At 42.3% G+C, this 22,940-nt stretch overlaps 1 protein-coding gene across 3 annotated transcripts in view; it reads right to left on the reverse strand.

Annotated features, from left to right (window-relative positions):
* The window catches only part of LOC106569366 (complement factor B), a 43,640-nt gene extending 21,010 nt beyond the window's left edge, over positions 1–22,630 (reverse strand). Inside the window, exons 1-9 of one of the 3 annotated variants that reach the window (XM_045694265.2) lie at positions 22,462–22,630; positions 21,933–22,124; positions 10,022–10,207; positions 9,141–9,314; positions 8,929–9,021; positions 8,661–8,803; positions 8,121–8,253; positions 7,847–7,987; positions 5,858–5,953 (exon numbers count right to left, since the gene is read on the reverse strand). In XM_045694265.2, the coding sequence (XP_045550221.1) occupies positions 5,858–5,953; positions 7,847–7,987; positions 8,121–8,253; positions 8,661–8,803; positions 8,929–9,021; positions 9,141–9,314; positions 10,022–10,207; positions 21,933–22,124; positions 22,462–22,519 (1,216 nt within the window). In that variant the 5' untranslated portion in view covers positions 22,520–22,630. Of the gene's footprint in view, positions 1–5,857; positions 5,954–7,846; positions 7,988–8,120; positions 8,254–8,660; positions 8,804–8,928; positions 9,022–9,140; positions 9,315–10,021; positions 10,208–21,920; positions 22,125–22,461 lie in introns of all 3 variants that reach the window. The other 2 variants (XM_014140674.3, XM_045694263.2) reach the window with 2 other exon arrangements.
* Between the last annotated feature and the right edge of the window lie 310 nt (positions 22,631–22,940).

Consider the following 22,940-nt stretch of genomic DNA (forward strand, 5'->3'; position numbering starts at 1 on the left):
TGTTACTAAAGCAGACCTTTACCCTCTTCCTAGGATGGAGGACTGTATTGAGCAAGTTGGGTCAGCAAAGTATGTTAGCAAATTTGATCTTTTAAAGGGATATTGGCCAGTACCCCTTACCAAAAGAGCTTGTGAGATTGCTGCCTTTATAACTCCATCTGGTTTGTTCTCTTATACAGTGATGCCTTTCGGGTTGCGGAATGCTCCAGCCACCTTCCAGAGGCTGATGAATCGGGTGGTCTCAGGTCTGGAAGGGTGTGCCGTGTATTTGGACGACATGGTCGTCTACTCAGACTCTTGGGAGGAGTATGTCTGTAGAGTGCAAGCCCTGTTTGAAAGACTGGTGTGGGCCAGGTTGACTATCAATTTGGCAAAGTGTGAGTTTGCCAAAGCTACAGTCACATACCTAGAAAAGGTTGTTGGTCAGGGTGTTGTCTGTCCCATGGAAGCCAAGGTTCAGGCTGTGAAGCAGTTCCCACAGCCCTCCACAAAGAAAGAACTGATGCGCTTCCTGGGAATGGCGGGGTAATACCGTGCTTTCTATAAGAACTTTTCGGTAGTAGTGTCCCCCCTGTTGAAGGCCAAGGCTGAATTTATCTGGTCCACCCAGTGTCAAGAGGCATTTGATGCAGTTAAGGCTCTTTTGTGTTTGGCACCCGTGTTGGTAGCACCACATTTTGGGAAACCTTTCAAATTGCAGGTAGACGCCAGTCAAATCGGTGCTGGGACTGTGCTTCTCCAGGAAAATGATGACAATGTTGAGTGTCCAGTCAGTTTATTTTCCCGGAAATGTAATAAGTATCAGCAAAACTATTCTGTAATTGAAAAGGAGGCTTTAGGTCTCATTTGGGCTTTACAGCACTTCGAAGTCTATGTTGGTTCTGGTTTGACCCCTTTAACTGTGTTCACTGACCACAACCCACTTATTTTTCTGAAGTCCCTGCAAAATCCCAACCAGCGCCTGATGCGTTGGGCTTTGTTCTTGCAACCATTCAACCTGGATATTAGACACATTAGTGGTAAGGATAATATCATTGCTGATGCTCTGTCCCGTGCTCCTTTAACCTAGTTTGTATTTTCTCTCTGCTGACCCCTGCGGGCTGTCTGCGCCTCTTTCCTCTTAAATTGCTCCCCAGGTACCAGGGCTGCCGAGTTTGAGGGGCGGACAGTCAGCTAGGGGACACGGGGCTACTGCTAGGAGCTGGGACTGGTATCTGTTTTTTGGGGGGGAATTTTGGATTGTTTTAAATATGTTGGGTCGTAATTTGGGTTGAGGGTGGGACCCTCATTTTAAGGAGGGGGGTGTCACGGCCCATCTGCAGTGCAGGGGTGGTTCCTCCTGCAGGCAGAGGAGGGTCGTTAGTGATTGGAGCTGGCATGATTGGAGCCACCTGGGCTCAGGGTATAAAACTGCTTCACTAACCACTCGCTCTCTCTCTCCCTGCTCCTCCAGGTATGATTCTGTTTTGTTTGTTCCTTTGTAGGTTTACTTAGTTTCCACTCAGTCATGTTCACACACACAGATTCATGCATCCATGCACCTTACATACACCCTACATTATGACATTTCCACACCTCATTCCTTTTTCTTTGTTTAAAGTTAATAGTTTTTGGTTTACAATAAAGAACCTTTTGATTGGCCTATACCTGTTGTTCATGTCCCCTTATTTTTGCCACAGGCTATGAGCCGGCCTGTGACAAGTGGTGTTCATTAATTGTTTATGGTTCATTGAACAAGCATGGGAAACCGTGTTTAAATCATTTACAATGAAGATCTGTGAAGTTATTTGGATTTTTACAAATTATCATTGAAAGACAGGGTCCTGAAAAAGGGAAGTTTCTTTTTTTGCTGAGTTTACATTGCATTCGGAAAGTATAAAGACCCCTTGAATTTTCCACATTTTGTTACATTACAGCCTTATTCTAAAATGTATTATTGTTTTTTTTTCCCTTACCAATCTACACACAATACCCCATAATGACAAAGCAAAAACAGGTTTTTAAAAATGTTTGCAAATTTATACAAATAAAAAAAACGGAAATATTACATTTACATAAGTATTCAGACCCTTTACTCACTACTTTGTTGAAGAACCTTTGACAACGATTACAGCCTCGAGTCTTCTTGGATATGACGCTACAAGCTTGGCACACCTGTATTTGGGGAGTTTCTCCCATTCTTCTCTGCAGATCCTCTCAAGCCCTGTCAGGTTGCATGGGGAATGTTGCTGCACAGCTATTTTCAGGTCTCTCCAGAGATGTTCGATCGGGTTCAGGTCTGGGCTCTGGCTGGGCCACTCAAGGACATTCAGAGACTTGTCGTTGTCCTGTTGGAAGGTGAACCTTTGCCCCAGTCTGAGGTCCTGAGTGCTCTGGAGCAGGATTTCATCAAGGATCTCTCTGTACTTTGCTCCGTTCATCTTTCCCTCGATCCTGACAAGTCTCTCAGTCTCTGCCACTGAAAAACATCGCCACAGCATGATGCTGCCACCACCATGCTTGACTGTAGGGATGGTGCAAGGTTTCCTCCCGACGTGACGCTTGGTATTCAGGCCAAAGAGTTCAAAGAGAATGTTTCTCATGGTCTGAGAGTATTTATCTAGGGGCGGCAGGTAGCCTAGTCGTTAGAGCATTGGGCCAGTGACCAAAAGGATGCTGGATCGAATCCCAGAGCTGACAAGGTAAAAATCTGTGGCTCTGCCCCTAAACAAGGCAGTTAACCCACTGTTCCCTGGTAGGCCGACATTGTAAATAAGAATTTGTTCTTAACTGACTTGTCTACTTAATAAATGAAATTACATTTTAAAAAATGTGGTCTTTTGGCAAACTCCAAGCGGGCTGTCATGTGCCTTTTACTGAGGAGTGGCTTCCGTCTGGCCACTCTACCATAAAGGCCTGATTGGTGGAGTGCAGCAGAGATGGTTGTCCTTCCATTTCCACAGAGGAACTCTGGAGCTCTGTCAGAGTGACCATCTGGTTCTTGGTCACCTCCCTGACGAAGGCCCTTGGTCACCTCCCTGACTAAGGCCCTTCTCCCCCGATTGCTCAGTTTGGCCAGGCGGCCAGATCTAGGAAGAGTCTTGGTGGATCCAAACGTCTTCCATTTAAGAATGATGGAGGCCACTGTGTTCTTGGTAACATTTTTTGGTACCCTTCTCCAGATCTGTGCCTCGACACAATCCTGTCTCGGAGCTCTATGCACAATTCCTTTGACCTCATGGCTTGGTTTTTGCTCTGACATGCACTGTCAACTAACTGTGGGACCTTATCAGTGGTGTAAAGTACTTAAGTAAAAATACTTTAAAGTACTACTTAAGTAGTTTTTTGGGGGGTATCTGTATTTTACTTTACTATTTATATTTCTGACAACTTTCACTTTTACTCCACTACATTACAAAAGAAAATAATGTACTTTTTACTCCATACATTTTCCCTGACACCCAAAAGTACACGTTACATTTTGAATGCTTAGGTGGACAGGAAAATGGTCTAATTCAGACACTTAAAGAGAAAATCCCTGGTCAACCCTACTGCCTCTGATCTAGCAGACTCACTAAACACAAATGCTTTTTTGTAAATCATGTCTGAGTGTTGGTGTGCCCCTGATTATTTGTAAATTAAAAAAACAAGAAAAACGTGCCGTCTGGTTTGCTGAATATAAGTCATTTGAAATCATTTTGATACTTAAGTATATTTTAGCAATTACATTTACTATTGATACTTAAGCATATATTTTTTTAAATACTTAACTTTTACTTAAGTAGGATTTTACTGGGTGACTTTCACTTTTACTTGAGTCACTTTCTATTAAGGTATCTTTACTTTTACTCAAGTATGACAATTGGGTTGTTTTTCCACCACTGGACCTTATATAGACAGGTGTGTGCCTTTCCAAATCATGTTCAATCAATTGAATATACCACAGGTTGACTCCAGTCAATGATGATCAATGGAAACAGGATGCACCTGAGCTCAATTTCGAGTCTCATAGCAAATGATCTGAATACTTATGTAAAGGTATTTCAATTTTCTTTTAAATACATTTTCAAAAAAATCTAAAAGCCTGTTTCGCTTTGTCATTATGGGGTATTGTTGACTGCTGAAAAAAAAGAAGATTTAATCAATTTGAGAATAAGGCTGTAACAAAATATTGAAAAAATCAAGGTGTCTGAATACTTTCCGAAGTCACTGTACTTCCATTCAACTGGTACCAGGGGACTTTAAGACAAGTCTTGTGAGGCCTGTGGGTGTCTTAGAGCAAAACAACCGACACATTCGTGAGAGTCTCATCTTTGCTCATATTAGTGTGTATACAACACTGTTCGGACAATACGGACAGAAGTTAGCAAATCGTCTGTACCGACTTCAGACGAGTAGCTTGTGGGGGTCGTAGGCGAACATGGAGAACACCATCGTGTTCGTGAGAGTCCCATCATTCAAGAGAGGGGTCACGATACAGATTTTGTAAGAAGACCGATTTTTGGGATGACTCATGGTCTGACAAACACCCTCTTTCTCTGTCACCTTTCACCGCAGACGCGGAAGTGTGACATAGGCGGATGCGGTGGATTGAGACGCATGCAATGCAGATATCTCTATCTTAAACTGACAGATTTTTATGGGGATTTTTTTATTATGCTAATTCAATTTCTGCGGGGGTACGGACATCGACCTTAAAGCATGGTGAAGTTATTCATTTCACTTTGGATGGTGTATAAATACACCCAGTCACTACAAAGACAAAAGGTTTCCTTCCTAATTCAGTTGCTGGAGAGGCAGGAAATTGCTTAGGGATTTCACCATGGGAGTTAGAGAGTTTAATGGCTGTGATAGGAGAAAATTGAGGATGGATTAACAACATTGTAGTTACTCCACAACACTAATCTAACTGACAGAGTGAAAAGGAAGCCTGTCCAGGTTAAAAAATATTCCGAAACATGCATCCTGTTTGCAACAAGGCATTAAAGTAATAGTGCAAAAAATGTGGCAAAGCAATTAACTTTCTGTCCTGAAAGCAAAGTGTTATGTTAAGGGAAAATCCAATACAACACATTACTTAGTACCACTCTCCATATTTTCAAGCATAGTGGTGGCTGCATCATGTGATGGGTATGCTCGTAATCGTTAAGTACTGGGATGTTTTCAGGATAAAAAAAACAAACCATGGCGCTAAACGCTGGAAAAATCCTAGAGGAAAATCTGGTTACGTCTGCTTTCCAGCAGACACTGGGAGATTAATTCAGCTTTCAGCAGGACAATAACCTAAAACCCAAGCCCATATCTACACTGGAGTTGCTTACCAAGAAAACAGTGAAGGTTTGAGTTAGTTTTGGTCGAGTTACAGTTTTAGCTTAAATCTGCTTGAAACTCTATGGCAAGACCTGAAAATAGTTGTCTAGCAATGATCAACAACCAATTTGACAGAGCTTGAAGAATTTTGAAAATAATAAATGGGCAAATTTTGCACAATCCCGGTGTGGAAAGACTTACCCAGAAAGTCTCACAGTTGTAATCGCTGCCAAAGGTGATTCTAACATGTATTGAGTCAGGGTGTTGAATACTTATCTAATCAAGATATATTCTTATTATTTTTCATGACAAGAGTATTTTGTGTAGATTGTTGACCAAAAAATGACAATTCAATCCATGGATAATGCCACTTTGTAACAACAACAAAATGGGGAAAAATTCAAGCGGTGTGAATACTTTCTGAAGGCACTGTAACAATGGTTTTGCTTATTTTGCTTTGTTTGTTTGAAAGACAAAAGCGTTCGATCAAGAACTGGGTCAAGTGGCTGGGGCTACATAAGGTGAATAGAGTACATTTATGACAAGAGTGTTCAGCAGTTGATCTTACCCAGATATTTCTGCCAGTCTTTGCCATGTATTTCTTCCATCAGGTTCCTAATCCTGATAACAGTGGGCTCTGCACTTCCCCCCATGTTAGTTTTGCCTGCAGGAATGGCGAGAATTAAATACATTAAATCTACCTTGAATTGTATTATACATTCACACATGCAGTACCAGTCAAAAATTTGGACACACCTACTTATTCAAGGGTTTTTCTTAATTTTTACTATTTTCTACATTGAAGACATCAAAACTATGAAACACATATGGAATTATGTAGAAACCATAAAGTGTTAAATCAAAATATATTTTATATTTGAGATTCTTCAAAGAAGCCACCCTTTGCCTTGATGGCAGCTTTGCACACTCTTGGCATTCTCTCAACCAGCTTCACCTGGAATGCTTTTCCAACAGTGTTAAAGGAGTTCCCACATATACTGAGCACTTGTTCGTTGCTTTTCCTTCACTCTGTGGTCCAACTCATCCCAAACCATCTCAATTGGGTTGAGGTCGGGTGATTGGAGGCCAAGTCATCTGATATAGCACTCCATCACTCTCCTTCTTGGTCAAATAGCCCTTACAGCGATTACACCGGCAGGTGTGTTGGGTCATTGTTGAAAAAACAAATGATAAGAAGTCTTGGTGTCCTTTAGTAGTGGTTTCTTTGCAGCAATTCGAGCATGAAGGCCTGATTCACGCAGTCTCCTCTGAACAGTTGATGTTGAGATGTGTCTGTTACTTGAACTCTGTGAAGCATTGATTTGGGCTGCAATTTCTGAGGCTGGAAACCCTAATGAACTTATCCTCCGCAGCAGAGGTAACTCTGGGTCTTCCTTTCCTATGGCGGTCCTCATGAGAGCCAGTTTCATCATAGCGCTTGATGGTTTTTGCAACTGCACTTGAAGAGAACTTTCGAAGTTCTTGAAATTTTCCGTATTGACTGACCTTCATGTCTTAAAGTAATGATGGACTCTTGTTTCTCTTGCTTATTTGAGCTGTTCTTGCCATAATATGGACTTGGTATTTTACCAAATAGGGCTATCTTCTGTATAACACCCTTACCTTGTCACAACACAACTGATTGGCTCAAACACATTAAGAAGGAAATAATTTCCACAAATGAACTTTTAACAAGGCACACCTGTTAATAGAAATGCATTCCAGGTGACTACATCATGAAGCTGGTTGAAAGAAGGCCCAAGAGTGTGCAAAGCTGTCATCAAGGCAAAGAGATACTTTGAAGAATCTCAAATCGAAAATATATTTGGATTTGTTTAACAGTTGTTTGGTTACTACATGATTCCATATGTGTTATTTCATAGTTGTGATGTCTTCACTATTATTCTACGATGTAGAAAATAATAAAAAGCCTTGAATGAGTAGGTGTGTCCAAACTTTTGACTGGTACAATACAGACACACACCTGTACACAGACTCCCACCCACCCACCCACCCACCCACCCACCCACCCACCCACACACACACACACACACACACACACACACACACACACACAGACTCCACCCCCCCCCCCACACACACACACACACACACACACACACACACAGACTCCCCCCCCCCCCCACACACACACACACACACACACACACACACACACACACACACACACACACACACACACACACACACACACACACACACACACACAAACACACACACACACAGACCCCCCCCCCCCCCCCCCACACACACACACACACACACACACACACACACACACACACACACACACACACACACACACACACACACACACACACACACACACACTTGTTTTACTATCCTTGTGGGGACCAAACAATTGATTCCCATTCAAAATCATATTTTCCTTAACCCTAGACCTAACCCCAAACACCTAACCCTAAACCTAACACCTAAGCCTAAAATAGCCTTTTTCCTTGTGGGGACCGGTAAATGTCCCCACTAACTGTGAGGACTTATGTTCCCCACAAGGATAGTAAAACCAAATACTCACACACAACAACATTACCATCTGTAAACATAATAATGGCCTGCTGTGTGTCTTCAAGCTCATTTCTTTTCTTAAAGACAGCCATCTTTTCATGGATTTTTTTAAATACCCTTGAGAGGTTACTTCCAGTACCATTTAATTTACCTGTTGAAGGAGGAAATCTTACTCTGAGAACTATGCATTGCCACCAACATGTTTGGAAAGAAAAAACAACAAACAATAATTTATTTACATACTGTAGATTGTGATGGTCAAATAATAAAAACCATGTTCTTACCATAGGTGACCTTATTTAAGTTATGTAAAACCATGTCTGAGTGTGAGGAAGGAGAGAAGATATCAACAATCTCATTGACCTCAGATGCAAAGCTCAGAATTCCGTACCTCGGGATGACTTCAAAAAAAGATATCTGCCCAGTCAAAAATGGAGAGGAGGAAGTGTAAGAGAGAAAAGAAACACAACCAAAGCATAACAAAACAAAAGTTTCTTGATATCAAAACAAATAACTGACCATTTGTACTGCAATAGTGTTACTAGAAAGTAAAGTATTGCACACAAGTCTGTAAGTCGTTTTGGATAAAAGCATCTGCTAAATGGCATATACTATTATATATTACTAAGGGCCCTAATCAGACTTGAGATAAGTAGACTTAACATTGACTTAAGTCAATAAAACATGGACTCAAGTCAACATTTTATTACTTAAATCCATGTTAAGTAAACTTACCTCAAGTCTGAATAGGGCCCTAAATGTATTGTAAAGATTGTACAACAGATCTGAGCTCTCTGTTTGTCTTAATACTAGTAATACTGTACCTGGTTGATGAGGGCTTTAACGCAGTTTTTGGCCACTGTAAAATTATCTCTGCTTATGCTCCCTGAATTATCCAGGGCAATGTAGATGTGGAGCTTGCCTCCCTGCCTCATCTGGATGGACCTTTGTACTTGCTGCCCATCAGCTGTAAAACAATATTCAATTCACATGGTACAGATTTCAAAGGAAAACAAATGTAGCATGGGGTGTATAAAACAAAACAAAAAGAGGAACAATGTCGTTCACTACATATGGGTCTTGGCAACTCACTATTGTCATCCAGGCCAGATATTGCCAGACGATTCTCGAGGGATGTAGAGAAGTACTTGGACACCTCCTCTGGGGTGTCATAGTAGTGTTTACCTGTAAAATGTAAATGTTCAAACTCTACGTATCTAGTTTAGCAGCTTCTAACTGCATCTGTGTATTATGTGTTACATGGATTTATTGACAATGTGAGGGATGGGTTTATGGTTCCTCACTGTAACAGACAGGCTCAGTTCCTGACCAGTCTCCACCCTCCAGGCATATCCGCTCCTTCGATCCCAGCAGCATCAGTCCTAAAGAACATTCATAGGTCACCCGGTCACCTATATCAAGCATATTTCCATTGCGCTTGGCCCCCGGTGGAACGCCAGGGTCACGGCAATGTCCAGCTAGGGTGTGGGATAAGGTGGAGTAAGATAAGGAAACAATGGACCGGAGGAATTACCTTTACATACAAAAACTTTACCTTTAGAAAACACGTTATTCCAATAGACTAACGCTCTGTGCCATTTGGAACACAGTCAGCTCTGACATGCAGACGTCCCCAATGTCTTACAGTCCTCATGACCTAACCAACCCTTAAAGGCCCGATGCAGCCATTTTTATCTCATTACAAGTAATTTCTCCGTAACAATTAAGTACCTTAGTGTGATTGTTTTCAATTGAAATGGTCAAAAATAAACACAAATGGCTTCTTAGCAAAGAGCAATTTCTCAAGCAAGAATTTTGCTAGGACTGTCTGGGAGTGGTCTGAGTGGGGAGAGGAAAACCAAACATGTGTTGGTATTGGCAGAGAGGTTTGGAACTCTCTTATTGGTCTATTAAGTAATTTACCACATGGTGATGTCACCATGGAAGGCCAAAACTCCATCCCACCAAAACAGGCAGAAATATCAGGTGGTTTTGTCAATCAACAATTACACTAAAAGGGCATCATCATCATTATCACAATTTCACAGTGTTATTCCAGCATAATAGTGTGGAAATATACATAAAAGACAGGAAAATGTTTTTGACTGCACAGGGCCTTTCAGGATCTCTGGGGGTTGGTAAAGGGATTTGTAAGAGGTTGGACCAAAGAGATCATTTCACTTACAGCCATGATCACAGATAGGCGTGTCGCCACTCCACTTCCCATTACTCTTGCAGACTCTGGAGGCGGAGCCGGCGAAAGCGTAACCGTCATGGCATTCATAAGTGGTCTGGTCCCCAACAACATACTGCAATAGGACAGGAGACACCTCACCATTTCTCAGCACACTGGGATCAGGGCATGTCATGACTGTTGGGAGCGAGATAGAGGGAGCAACAATGAGAGAGTGTAGTTGGTAGCATTAGTGGATATTCTTAATTTTTTTATTTAAGTCAGTTAAGAACAAATTCTGATTTACAATGATGGCCTACCAAAAGGCCCCCTGCGGGGACGGGGGCTGGGATTAAAAATAAAACAAATAGAAATATAGGACAAAACACACATCACCACAAGAGAGACAACACTACATAAAGAGAGACCTAAGACGACAACATAGCATGGCAGCAACACAACATGGCAGCAACACAAAACAGGGTACAAACATTATTGGGCACAGACAACAGCACGAAGGGCAAGAAGGTAGAGACAACAATATATCACGCAAGGCAGCCACAACTGTCAGTAAGAGTGTCCGTGATTGAGTCTTTGAATTAAGAGATTGAGATAAAACTGTCCAGTTTGAGTGTTTGTTGCAGCTCGTTCCAGTCACTAGCTGCAGCGAACTGAAAAGACAAGTGACCCAGGGATGTGTGCGCTTTGGGGACCTTTAACAGAATGTGACTGGCAGAACGGGTGTTGTTTGTGGAGGATGAGAGCTGCAGTAGATATCTCAGATAGGGGGAGTGAGGCCTAAGAGGGTTTTATAAATAGGCATCAAACAGTGGGTCTTGTGACAGGTATACGGAGATGACCAGTTTACAGAGGAGTATAGAGTGCAGTGATGTGTCCTATAAGGAGCATTGGTGGCAAATCTGATGGCCGAATGGTAAAGAACATCTAGCCGCTCGAGAGCACCTTTACCTGCCAATCTATAAATTACATCTCCGTAATCTAGCATGGGTAGGATGGTCATCTGAATCAGGGTTAGTTTGGTAGCTGGGGTGAAAGGGGAGTGATTACGATAGAGGAAACCAAGTTTAGATTTAACATTAGCCTGCAGATTTGTTATGTGCTGAGAGAAGGACAGTGTACTGTCTAGCCATACTCCCAAGTACTTGTATGAGGTGACTACCTCAAGCTCTAAACCCTCAGCGGTCTTAATCACACCTGTGGGGAGAGAGGCAGTCCTCTTACCAAACCACATGACCTTTGTTTTGGAGGTGTTAAGAACAAGGTTAAGGGCAGAGAAAGCTTGTTGGACACTAAGAAAGCTTTTTTGTAGAGGATTTAACACAATATCTGGGGAGGGGCCAGCTGAGTATAAGACTGTCATCTGCATATAAATGGATGAGAGAGCTTCCTACTGCCTGAGCTATGTTGTTGATGTGAGATAGCAGATGTTCTGACTTTATACAGGGGAAGGGGAAAAAGAGGGAGGAGCATCGGGGCTAGTCGCATTAGAAGGGGTGGGAGATGAGGAAATGTTGGACGGGCAAGGAGGCATGGCTGAGTCAAATAGAAATCCTGACTTAATGAAGTGGTGATTAAAAAGCTCAACCATGTGCTTCTTGTCAGTAACAACCACATCATCAACTTTAAGGGATGGGCAGCTGTGATATATTTTTGTATTATTTATTTGGACAGGGACAATGTACAACAACAAAATAAGTACAAAAAAAAAGCAGATAAATGATGCTTTGCACCAGATTTAGCTAACAGCTCATTTCCATCATTCTCTGGGCAGGTGAACATATAAACAGGAAAACATTACATACAAACAGACAAAATATAGTGCATTCGGAAGTATTCAGACTAGAGGTCGACCGATTATGTTTTTTTTTTTTTTTTTACCGATACCGATTATTGGAGGATCAAAAAGGCCGATACCGATTAAATCGGCTGATTTTTTTATTTATTTGTAATAATGACAATTACAACAATACTGAATGAACACTTATTTTAACTTAATATAATACATAAATACTATCAATTTAGCCTCAAATAAATAATGAAACGTCAATTTGGTTTAAATAATGAAAAACAAAGTGTTGGAGAAGAAAGTAAAAGTGCAATATGTGCCATGTAAAAAAGCTAACGTTTAAGTTCCTTGCTCAGAACATGAGAACATATGAAAGCTGGTGGTTCCTTTTAACATGAGTCTTCAATATTCCCAGGTAAGAAGTTTTAGGTTGTAGTTATTATAATAATTATAGGACTATTTCTCTCTATAGGATTTGTATTTCATATACCTTTCACTATTGGATGTTCTTATAGGCATTTTAGTATTGCCAGTGTAACAGTATAGCTTCCGTCCCCCTCCTCGCTCCTACCTGGGCTCAAACCAGGAACACATCGACAACAGCCACCCTCGAAGCAGTTACCCATGTAGAGCAAGTGGATCAACTACTCCAAGTCTCATAGCGAGTGACGTTTGAAACGCTATTAGCGCGCACCCGGCTAACTAGCTATCCATTTCACATTGGTTACACCAGCCTAATCTTGGGAGTTGATAGGCTTGAAGTCATAAACAGTGCAATGCTTGAAGAATTGCAAAGGGCTGCTGGCAAAACGCACGAAAGTGCTGTTTGAATGAATGCTTACGAGCCTGCTGGTGCCTACCACCGCTCAGTCAGACTGCTCTATCAAATATTAAATCATAGACTTAATTATAATATAATAAACACACAGAAATATGAGCCTTAGGTCATTAATATGGTTGAATCCGAAAACTATCATCTCGAAAACAAAACGTTTTTCCTGTCAGTGAAATACGGAACCGTTCCGTATTTTATCTAACGGGTGGCATCCCTAAGTCTAAATATTCCTGTTACATTGCACAACCTTCAATGTTATGTCATAATTACGTAAAATTCTGGCAAATTAGTTCGCAACGAGCCAGGCGGCCCAAACTGTTGCATATAGCCTGACTCTGCGTGCAATGAACGCAAGAGAACTGACACAATTTCACCTGGTTAATATTGCCTGCTAACCTGGATTTCTTTTAGCTAAATATGCAGGTTTAAAAATATATACTTCTGTGTATTGATTTTAAGAAAGGCATTGATGTTTATGGTTAGGTACAGTCGTGCAACAATTGTGCTTTTTTCGCAAATGCGCTTTTGTTAAATCATCCCCCATTTGGTGAAGTTGGCTGTCTTTGTTAGGAAGAAATAGTATTCACACAGTTCGCAATGAGCCAGGCGGCCCAAACTGCTGCATATACCCTGACTCTGTTGCAGAGGTGACACATTTTCCCTAGTTATAAGAAATTCATGTTAGCAGGCAATATTAACTAAATATGCAGGTTTAAAAATATATACTTGTGTATTAATTTTAAGAAAGGCATTGATGTTTTGAGCAGCAAAACTCGAGCAGCGGAACTCCAATTTGAGCAGCAGCAGCTGAAAAATGAGCTCCTACAAATATTGAAATTTACATGGTTTTTAGAGTGAAGTACATCGGAAAAAAGCAAAAGAAAACTGCAAGACTGAATAGGAGAAAAAACAAGCAACAAACAAAGAAGATAGGCTTTTGAAAAATAACTATTTTTCATAAAATTGTAGTTATCTTAGCTAGCTGAATTGTTTACCAGTTGCTAAGCAGTTGCTAGGGACTCTTTTGGAAGAAGCTAGCTAGCTAACGAAGAACAACAAAGAATATCTAGTTAACAGAAGAAAAGAAAGAGAAAATCAGGACAGAAGAAAAAGGATATCAAAGTGAAACAGTTCTCTAAAGACACAAGAGACAATAATACAAGAAACAACACTTCTGTAGCTTGTCAACTATGTGTCTGTCTATCCCTGTTCTCTCCCCTCTGCACAGGCCATACAAACGCTTCACACCGCGTGGCCGCTGCCACTCTAACCTGGTGGTCCCAGCGCGCACGACCCACGTGGAGTTCCAGGTCTCCGGCAGCCTCTGGAACTGCCGGTCTGCAGCCAACAAGGCTGAGTTCATCTCAGCCTATGCTACCCTCCAGTCCCTAGATTTCCTGGCGCTGACGGAAACATGGATTACCACAGATAACACTGCTACTCCTACTGCTCTCTCTTCGTCTGCCCACGTGTTCTCGCATACCCCTAGAGCATCGAGCCAGCACTGGAATCCTCATCTCTCCCAAGTGGACATTCTCTCTTTCTCCCCTGACCCATCTGTCTATCTCCTCATTTGAATTCCATGCTGTCACAGTTACCAGCCCTTTCAAGCTTAACATCCTTATCATTTATCGCCCTCCAGGTTCCCTTGGAGAGTTCATCAATGAGCTTGACGCCTTGATAAGTTCCTTTCCTGAGGATGGCTCACCTCTCACAGTTCTGGGTGACTTTAACCTCCCCACGTCTACCTTTGACTCATTCCTCTCTGCCTCCTTCAGCCACTTTCTACCACTCTAAATTCCAAGCATCTGCCTCTAACCCTAGGAAGCTCTTTGCTACCTTCTCCTCCCTCCTGAATCCTCCTCCCCCTCCCCCCCCTCCTCCCTCTCTGCGGATGACTTCGTCAACCATTTTGAAAAGAAGGTTGACGATATCCGATCCTCGTTTGCTAAGTCAAACGACACCGCTGGTCCTGCTCACACTGCCCTACCCTGTGCTTTGACCTCTTTCTCCCCTCTCTCTCCAGATGAAATCTCGCGTCTTGTGACGGCCGGCCGCCCAACAACCTGCCCACTTGACCCTATCCCCTCCTCTCTTCTCCAGACCATTTCCGGAGACCTTCTCCCCTACCTCACCTCGCTCATCAACTCATCCTTGACCGCTGGCTACGTCCCTTCCGTCTTCAAGAGAGCGAGAGTTGCACCCCTTCTGAAAAAACCTACACTCGATCCCTCCGATGTCAACAACTACAGACCAGTATCCCTTCTTTCTTTTCTCTCCAAAACTATTGAACGTGCCGTCCTTGGCCAGCTCTCCTGCTATCTCTCTCAGAATGACCTTCTTGATCCTAATCAGTCAGGTTTCAAGACTGGGCATTCAACTGAGACTGCTCTTCTCTGTGTCACGGAGGCTCTCCGCACTGCTAAAGCTAACTCTCTCTCCTCTGCTCTCATCCTTCTAGACCTATCTGCTGCCTTTGATACTGTGAACCATCAGATCCTCCTCTCCACCCTCTCCGAGTTGGGCATCTCCGGCGCGGCCCACGCTTGGATTGCGTCCTACCTGACAGGTCGCTCCTACCAGGTGGCGTGGCGAGAATCTGTCTCCGCACCATGTGCTCTCACCACTGGTGTCCCCCAGGGCTCTGTTCTAGGCCCTCTCCTATTCTCGCTATACACCAAGTCACTTGGCTCTGTCATATCCTCACATGGTCTCTCCTATCATTGCTATGCAGACGACACACAATTCATCTTCTCATTTCCCCCTTCTGATAACCAGGCGGCGAATCGCATCTCTGCATGTCTGTCAGACATATCAGTGTGGATGACGGATCACCACCTCAAGCTGAACCTCGGCAAGACGGAGCTGCTCTTCCTCCCGGGGAAGGACTGTCCGTTCCATGATCTCGCCATCACGGTTGACAACTCCCTTGTGTCCTCCTCCCAGAGTGCTAAGAACCTTGGCATGATCCTGGACAACACCCTGTCGTTCTCCACTAACATCAAGGCGGTGACCCGATCCTGTAGGTTCATGCTCTACAACATTCGCAGAGTACGACTCTGCCTCACACAGGAAGCGGCGCAGGTCCTAATCCAGGCACTTGTCATCTCCCGTCTGGATTACTGCAACTCGCTGTTGGCTGGGCTCCCTGCCTGTGCCATTAAACCCCTACAACTCATCCAGAACGCCGCAGCCCGTCTGGTGTTCAACCTTCCCAAGTTCTCTCACGTCACCCCGCTCCTCCGCTCTCTCCACTGGCTTCCAGTTGAAGCTCGCATCCGCTACAAGACCATGGTGATTGCCTACGGAGCTGTGAAAGGAATGGCACCTCCATACCTTCAGGCTCTGATCAGGCCCTACACCCAAACAAGGGCACTGCGTTCATCCACCTCTGGCCTGCTGGCCCCCCTACCTCTGAGGAAGCACAGTTCCCGCTCAGCCCAGTCAAAACTGTTCGCTGCTCTGGCACCCCAATGGTGGAACAAGCTCCCTCACGACGCCAGGACAGCGGAGTCAATCACCACCTTCCGGAGACACCTGAAACCCCACCTCTTTAAGGAATACCTAGGATAGGATAAAGTAATCCTTCTAACCCCCCCCCCCCCCTTAAAAGATTTAGATGCACTATTGTAAAGTGGTTGTTCCACTGGATATCATAAGGTGAATGCACCAATTTGTAAGTCGCTCTGGATAAGAGCGTCTGCTAAATGACTTAAATGTAAATGTAATGTAAATGTAAATGTTTATGGTTAGGTACACGTTGGAGCAACTAGGGAAAATGTGTCACCTCTGCAACAGAGTCAGGGTATATGCAGCAGTTTGAGCCGCCTGGCTCGTTGCGAACTGTGTGAATACTATTTCTTCCTAACAAAGACAGCCAACTTCGCCAAACGGGGGATGATTTAACAAAAGCGCATTTGCGAAAAAAGCACAATTGTTGCACAACTGTACCTAACCATAAACATCAATGCCTTTCTTAAAATCAATACACAGAAGTATATATTTTTTAACCTGCATATTTAGCTAAAAGAAATCCAGGGTAGCAGGCAATATTAACCAGGGGAAATTGTGTCAGTTCTCTTGCATTCATTGCACGCAGAGTCAGGGGATATGCAACAGTTTGGGCCGCCTGGCTCGTTGCGAACTAATTTGACAGAATTTTACGTAATTATGATGTAACATTGAAGGTTGTGCAATGTAACAGGAATATTTAGACTTAGGGATGCCACCCGTTAGATAAAATACAGAACGGTTCCGTATTTCACTGAAAAAAATAAACGTTTTGTTTTCGAGATGATAGTTTGCGGATTCGACCATATTAATGACCTAAGGCTCATATTTCTGTGTGTTTATTATATTATAATTAAGTCTATGATTTGATATTTAATAGAGCAGTCTGACTGAGCGGTGGTAGGCACCAGCAGGCTCGTAAGCATTCATTCAAACAGCACTTTCGTGCGTTTTGCCAGCAGCCCTTTGCAATTCTTCAAACATTGCGCTGTTTATGACTTCAAGCCTATCAACTCCCAAGATTAGGCTGGTGTAACCGATGTGAAATGGCTAGCTAGTTAGCCGGGTGCGCGCTAATAGCGTTTCAAACGTCACTCGCTCTGAGACTTGGAGTAGTTGTTCCACTTGCTCTACATGGGTAACACATCTTCGAGGGTGGCTGTTGTCAATGTGTTCCTGGTTTGAGGCCAAGTGGGAGCGAGGAGAGGGACGGAAGCTATACTGTTACACTGGCAATACTAAAGTGCCTATAAGAACATCCAATAGTGAAAGGTATATGAAATAAAAATCGTATAGAGAGAAATAATCCTATAATTCCTATAATAACTACAACCTAAAACTTCTTACCTGGGAATATTGAAGACTCATGTTAAAATGAACCACCAGCTTTCATATGTTCTCATGTTCTGAGCAAGGAACTTAAACGTTAGCTTTTTTACATGGCACATATTGCACTTTTACTTTCTTCTCCAACACTTTGTTTTTGCATTATTTAAACCAAATTGAACATGTTTCATTATTTATTTGAGGCTAAATTGATAGTATTTATGTATTATATTAAGTTAAAATAAGTGTTCATTCAGTATTGTTGTAATTGTTATTATTACAAAGAAATAAAAAACATCGGCTGATTAATCGGAATCGGCTTTTTTTGGGGGGGTCATCCAATAATCCGTATCTGCGTTGAAAAATCATAATCGGTCGACCTCTAATTCAGACTCCTGTCTGGATCCCACCGGGGTTATCTGGTTTTCTGAGAACACAAGGCTGCCACAGACCTGATGAAACCAGCCACCTGTCAGAAGATGCTTACACTTGTTCACATTGTTATGACTCTATACTTGTGATGAAAGGTCAAGTTTCGGTCAAACCCATTTCTGAGTTTTTACTTGCTGATAAGGTGGTTCCTGCTGTCAGGGGGAGGTTAGATTTATTAAAATGTTGTTGCTAGGGAAAGTTACATAAGGAGATTGGGGAGGCTATATGAGTTACAGGATGTCTTAGACATTTTGCAGAACTTGGGGGAGAAACTATCATATACTGTTATACTGTAGTCTGTACCAACTTCTGCCTACAAATTGTATTACTAAAGGAGTCTTTTTTTTAATACTTAAACAAAGAGTCTATGTTTCCTTTCCATTACTAATGTATGTTTGATAATTATATAGACCTGATCATTTGTTGAGGAAATTGACCAACACACATATCCCAGTTATTGCACCTACTGAAATTGCACTGTGTTTTAATCAATTCTAAGGATTTGTAGGATTTGGTAAGTAAATGTTATTCTCTCTGTATAGTATGATATATAACTTTACATTACAAATGGAATAGCGGTCATACAATATCGTACAAATTAGTGTCATAAGTCTTAAGGCCTTTACTCACAACTGCGCTGAGATCCTTTCGTTCAAATTCTGAAAGAATACAGATTCCGATTTTGATGCACTATACCATTCACACCAAGTCCTAGGAGTTTTTCACTCCACTTCTCAGACAAATTCGCAGAACGTCACCAACACTGCTGCGTTCATTCTCAGTGGCAATATGTTGTTCAAAGTGGCTAGAGAGGACGCAGTAATGAGAGAAAAATCATATACTACTGTAAAAAAAAGTTCTGATAGGCCATTCATTCTATACTGTAGGATGAATCATGAAAGGCTACGTTTTCATTCAGTTGCACCCCATTAAATAAGAGAGGAAATGCAAAACTGCCACCAGTCGTCATTCCTCGAACATATATGCTGACTATCATTCCACTTGCTGCTGCCTATAATTTTATTTCGATCTGATTAAAGAGATGAAGTCTAGACAAGCTAGGCCTATTTTAGGAAACTTTCTGAATGGACATAGAAAATTTGCGAACTCGTACACAAACCCACCCACCTAAAAGTTTCCATCAAAGCCGTGATATAGACTATATGAAGATGAATTGACAACCATTTAAAAAAAAAGAAATACAGGCATGCAACTTGTCCATAGCCTAATGATCAGCACTGCCCATAGCCTAATGATCAGCCGTTATTACATTTTAGTGAAGAAATGGGTGGTTATTTTGACATTTTAACATTTTAATTGGTTGGGTGCTTTATCTAAATCAGTGCAACCACTTATTCATAAGGGTAAACTCCAGCGGATACTTTTTTGTCTGTCTTTTAGGATTGCCTATAGCACAGGTGGTCGCCAAAGATTCACTTTAGCAGGCCTATAGGCTAATATACAGTGGGGCAAAAAAGTATTTGATCCCCTGCTGATTTTGTACGTTTGCCCACTGACAAAGAAATGATCAGTCGATAATTTTAATGGTAGGTTTATTTGAACAGTGAGAGACAGAATAACAACAAAAATATTGAGAAAAACGCATGTCAAAAATGTAATAATTGATTTGAATTTTAATGAGGGAAATAAGTATTTGACCCCCTCTCAATCAGAAAGATTTCTGGCTCCCAGGTGTCTTTTATACAGGTAACGAGCTTGTTACCTGTATAAAAGAAACCTGTCCACAGAAGCAATCAATCAATCATATTCCAAACTCTCCACCATGGCCAAGACCAAAGAGCTCTCCAGGGATGTCAGGGACAAGATTCTAGACCTACACAAGGCTGGAATGGGCTTCAAGACCATCGCCAAGCAGCTTGGTGAGAAGGTGACAACATTTGGTGTGATTATTCACAAATGGAAGAAACACAAAAGAACTGTCAATATCCCTCGGCCTGGGGCTCCATGCAAGATCTCACCTAGTGGAGTTGCAATGAGCATGAGAACGGTGAGGAATCAGCCCAGAACACACGGGAGGATCTTGTCAATGATCTCAAGGCAGCTGGGACCATAGTCACCAAGAAAACAATTGGTAACACACTACGCCGTGAAGGACTGAAATCCTGCAGCGCCCGCAAGGTCCCCCTGCTCAAGAATACATATACATGCCCGTCTGAAGTTTGCCAGTGAACATCTGAATGATTCAGAGGACAACTGGTGAAAGTGTTGTGGTCAGATGAGACCAAAATGGAGCTCTTTGGCATCAACTCAACTCGCCGTGTTTGGAGGAAGAGGAATGCTGCCTATGACCCCAAGAACACCATCTCCACCGTCAAACATGGAGGTGGAAACATTATGCTTTGGGGGTGTTTTTCTGCTAAGGGGACCGTACAACTTCACCGCATCATTTGACGGGGCCATGTACTGTCAAATCTTGGGTGAGAACCTCCTTCCCTCAGCCAGGGCATTGAAAATGGGTCGTGGATGGGTATTCCAGCATGACAATGACCCAAAACACACGGCCAAGGCAACAAAGGAGTGGCTCAAGAAGAAGCACATTAAGGTCCTGGAGTGGCCTAGCCAGTCTCCAGACCTTAATCCCATAGAAAATCTGTGGAGGGAGCTGAAGGTTCGAGTTGCCAAACGTCAGCATCGAAACCTTAATGACTTGGAGAAGATCTGCAAAGAGGAGTGGGACAAAATCCCTCCTGAGATGTGTGCAAACTTGGTGGCCAACTACAAGAAACGTCTGACCTCTGTGATTGCCAACAAGGGTTTTGCCACCAAGTACTAAGTCATGTTTTGCAGAGGGGTCAAATACTTATTTCCCTCATTAAAATGCAAATCAATTTTTGACATGCGGTTTTCTGTTGTTTTTTTTTGTTGTTATTCTGTCTCTCACTGTTCATATAAACCTACCATTAAAATGACAGACTGATCATTTCTTTGTAAGTGGGCAAACGTACAAAATCAGCAGGGGATCAAATACTTTTTTCACCCACTGTACACATACACAAAACATTAGGCACACCTTCCTAATATGAGTTGAAGAAAATAATGGACTTGGTGAGAAAGGGCCTTTACTTGGATGACCCCACCTATCATACATCTTCGAGTCTTGGAGGATGTATAATATTTTACGTCTTTCTCTGAGACCCGGCTGCTTGTGGAGTCATAAATGAGAATTACAAGGACAATTTAAGGTTAAGGAGAACTAATAACAAAGGCACGGAGATTTTACATAGCAGGTTATATGAATTGGGTTAAGGTTAGAATAAGGGTTAGGGTTAAGTTCACCAAACTTGGTCCTGGGGACCCCAAGGGGTGCACATTTTGGTTTTTGCCCTAGCACTACACAGCTGATTAAAACAATGAAAACTTGATGATAAAATGTGCACCCCTTGAGGTCCTCAGGACCGAGTTTGGAAAACCTGGGCTAGGGGAAGGGTTAGCTAAATTGTTAGTTGTCCCCAACGAGACTCGAACATGCAACCTTTGGATTGCTAGACGGTCGCAGTACACGCCCAACCATCCTCCCCGACCAACCTCCCTACTTTTATTTCTGTCTTAATTAACCATACCATTGTTGCATTTCTAAACCGAGCATAACATTCTTATTGGAGGTACAAACATTTTATTTGAAAATGTAAAACGTCTGTCCAGTGAGTCGTCTGGTTTTAATGTGTCTTCTGTTGCATAAAAACAAGTCAGTGACCTTTTAGGTTTAGATCAATGTGAGCATGTCTGATTAGAATGTACCATTTTTTGCCTCAGACAAGAAAGGCTTGGAAGCTACTACACGCTTTCAGAGAGGAGGGAAGGCCATTCCATTTCTTTGTTGCTTTGAATGAGAAGGCAGATTGGGCAAGGGTGGTGGACCTTTTGGGGATGGTTGTCAAAGACCCTCAGGGGTGGAGGTGCAACGTTGTGTGTTATCTTGAACAGCAGAAAGATCTGAGTACAGAATTAAGTTATCCAAATTGCATATATATTCACCATACCCCTGCACTCACTGCCTCGTCGACTGGGGCTTGGGGACCAGCGATTATGGCCCAGACATCTGTGCATACGTTTGGGGTAAGGGTAATAACCATCAGGACAGTGGTACAACAGCTCACTGCCCACATTTGATCCATTTGAGAGACTGTACTCCCCTCCTCGAATTGACATGCCATCAGTACTGCAGACAGAAACTCCAGACGAGACTACAGAGAGAGAGAAAGAGAGAGAGAGAGAGAGAGAGAGAGAGAGAGAGAGAGAGAGAGAGAGAGAGAGAGAGTGCTTGTGTAATTGGCAGAAGTGTGCAAGATAGTTTGAACATAACATTATAGGTACAGCATAAAGGCAAGTATCTATGGCTCTGTAGAGGTCTGAGGCAAAGCTAGGATTCAGGAAAAAAACAACTGTCACTCTTGCCTTTACTAATAGTCATATACACACTATTGCTATACTTTTATTTTCGATCAAAGTATGATTATATTGCTCAACACCTTAAGGAGTAAGACAGCCTAACATAAATACAAACATATACCAAGGACTTACCAGTGCAGACAAGGCAGAGAATTAAGGAGTATATCAAAGTCAATATTTCAGGTCCCATCCCTGTGTCTTAAGAGTTGCAGTAATTGAGACAAGGTTTAGAGTTGAGCATTTGGGAATGTGCGTTATTTGTGGGCATAAATATGGAGCCTGAGATTTTATGCTGAGAATCGAAAAGGTAGCAAACACTATTATATCAATAATGCGGTCACTGTTTAACTAGGCCACTGTTAAACATACACACACAGCAATAAACTTGACTTTGGCTCGGACCCATCACTCATTGATTTGCTTTTACAGGAAAAGGAGAGCTCTGAGACAAGGTAATGACCCATAGTTATTTGCCAACATAGTCTCCCAGGTATTCATCAGTGAAGAAGATATTGATTCAAATATTTTCTTCATTTGTGTCTTTATCTTACTGACAAGAAAGAGCCAGTGGTTTGCTGAAGGGTGTGTGGATTTTTATTTGAGCAAGTATG

Source organism: Salmo salar, chromosome 14, assembly GCF_965601325.2.
Source record: "Salmo salar chromosome 14, fSalSal1, whole genome shotgun sequence".
Taxonomy (NCBI): domain Eukaryota; kingdom Metazoa; phylum Chordata; class Actinopteri; order Salmoniformes; family Salmonidae; genus Salmo; species Salmo salar.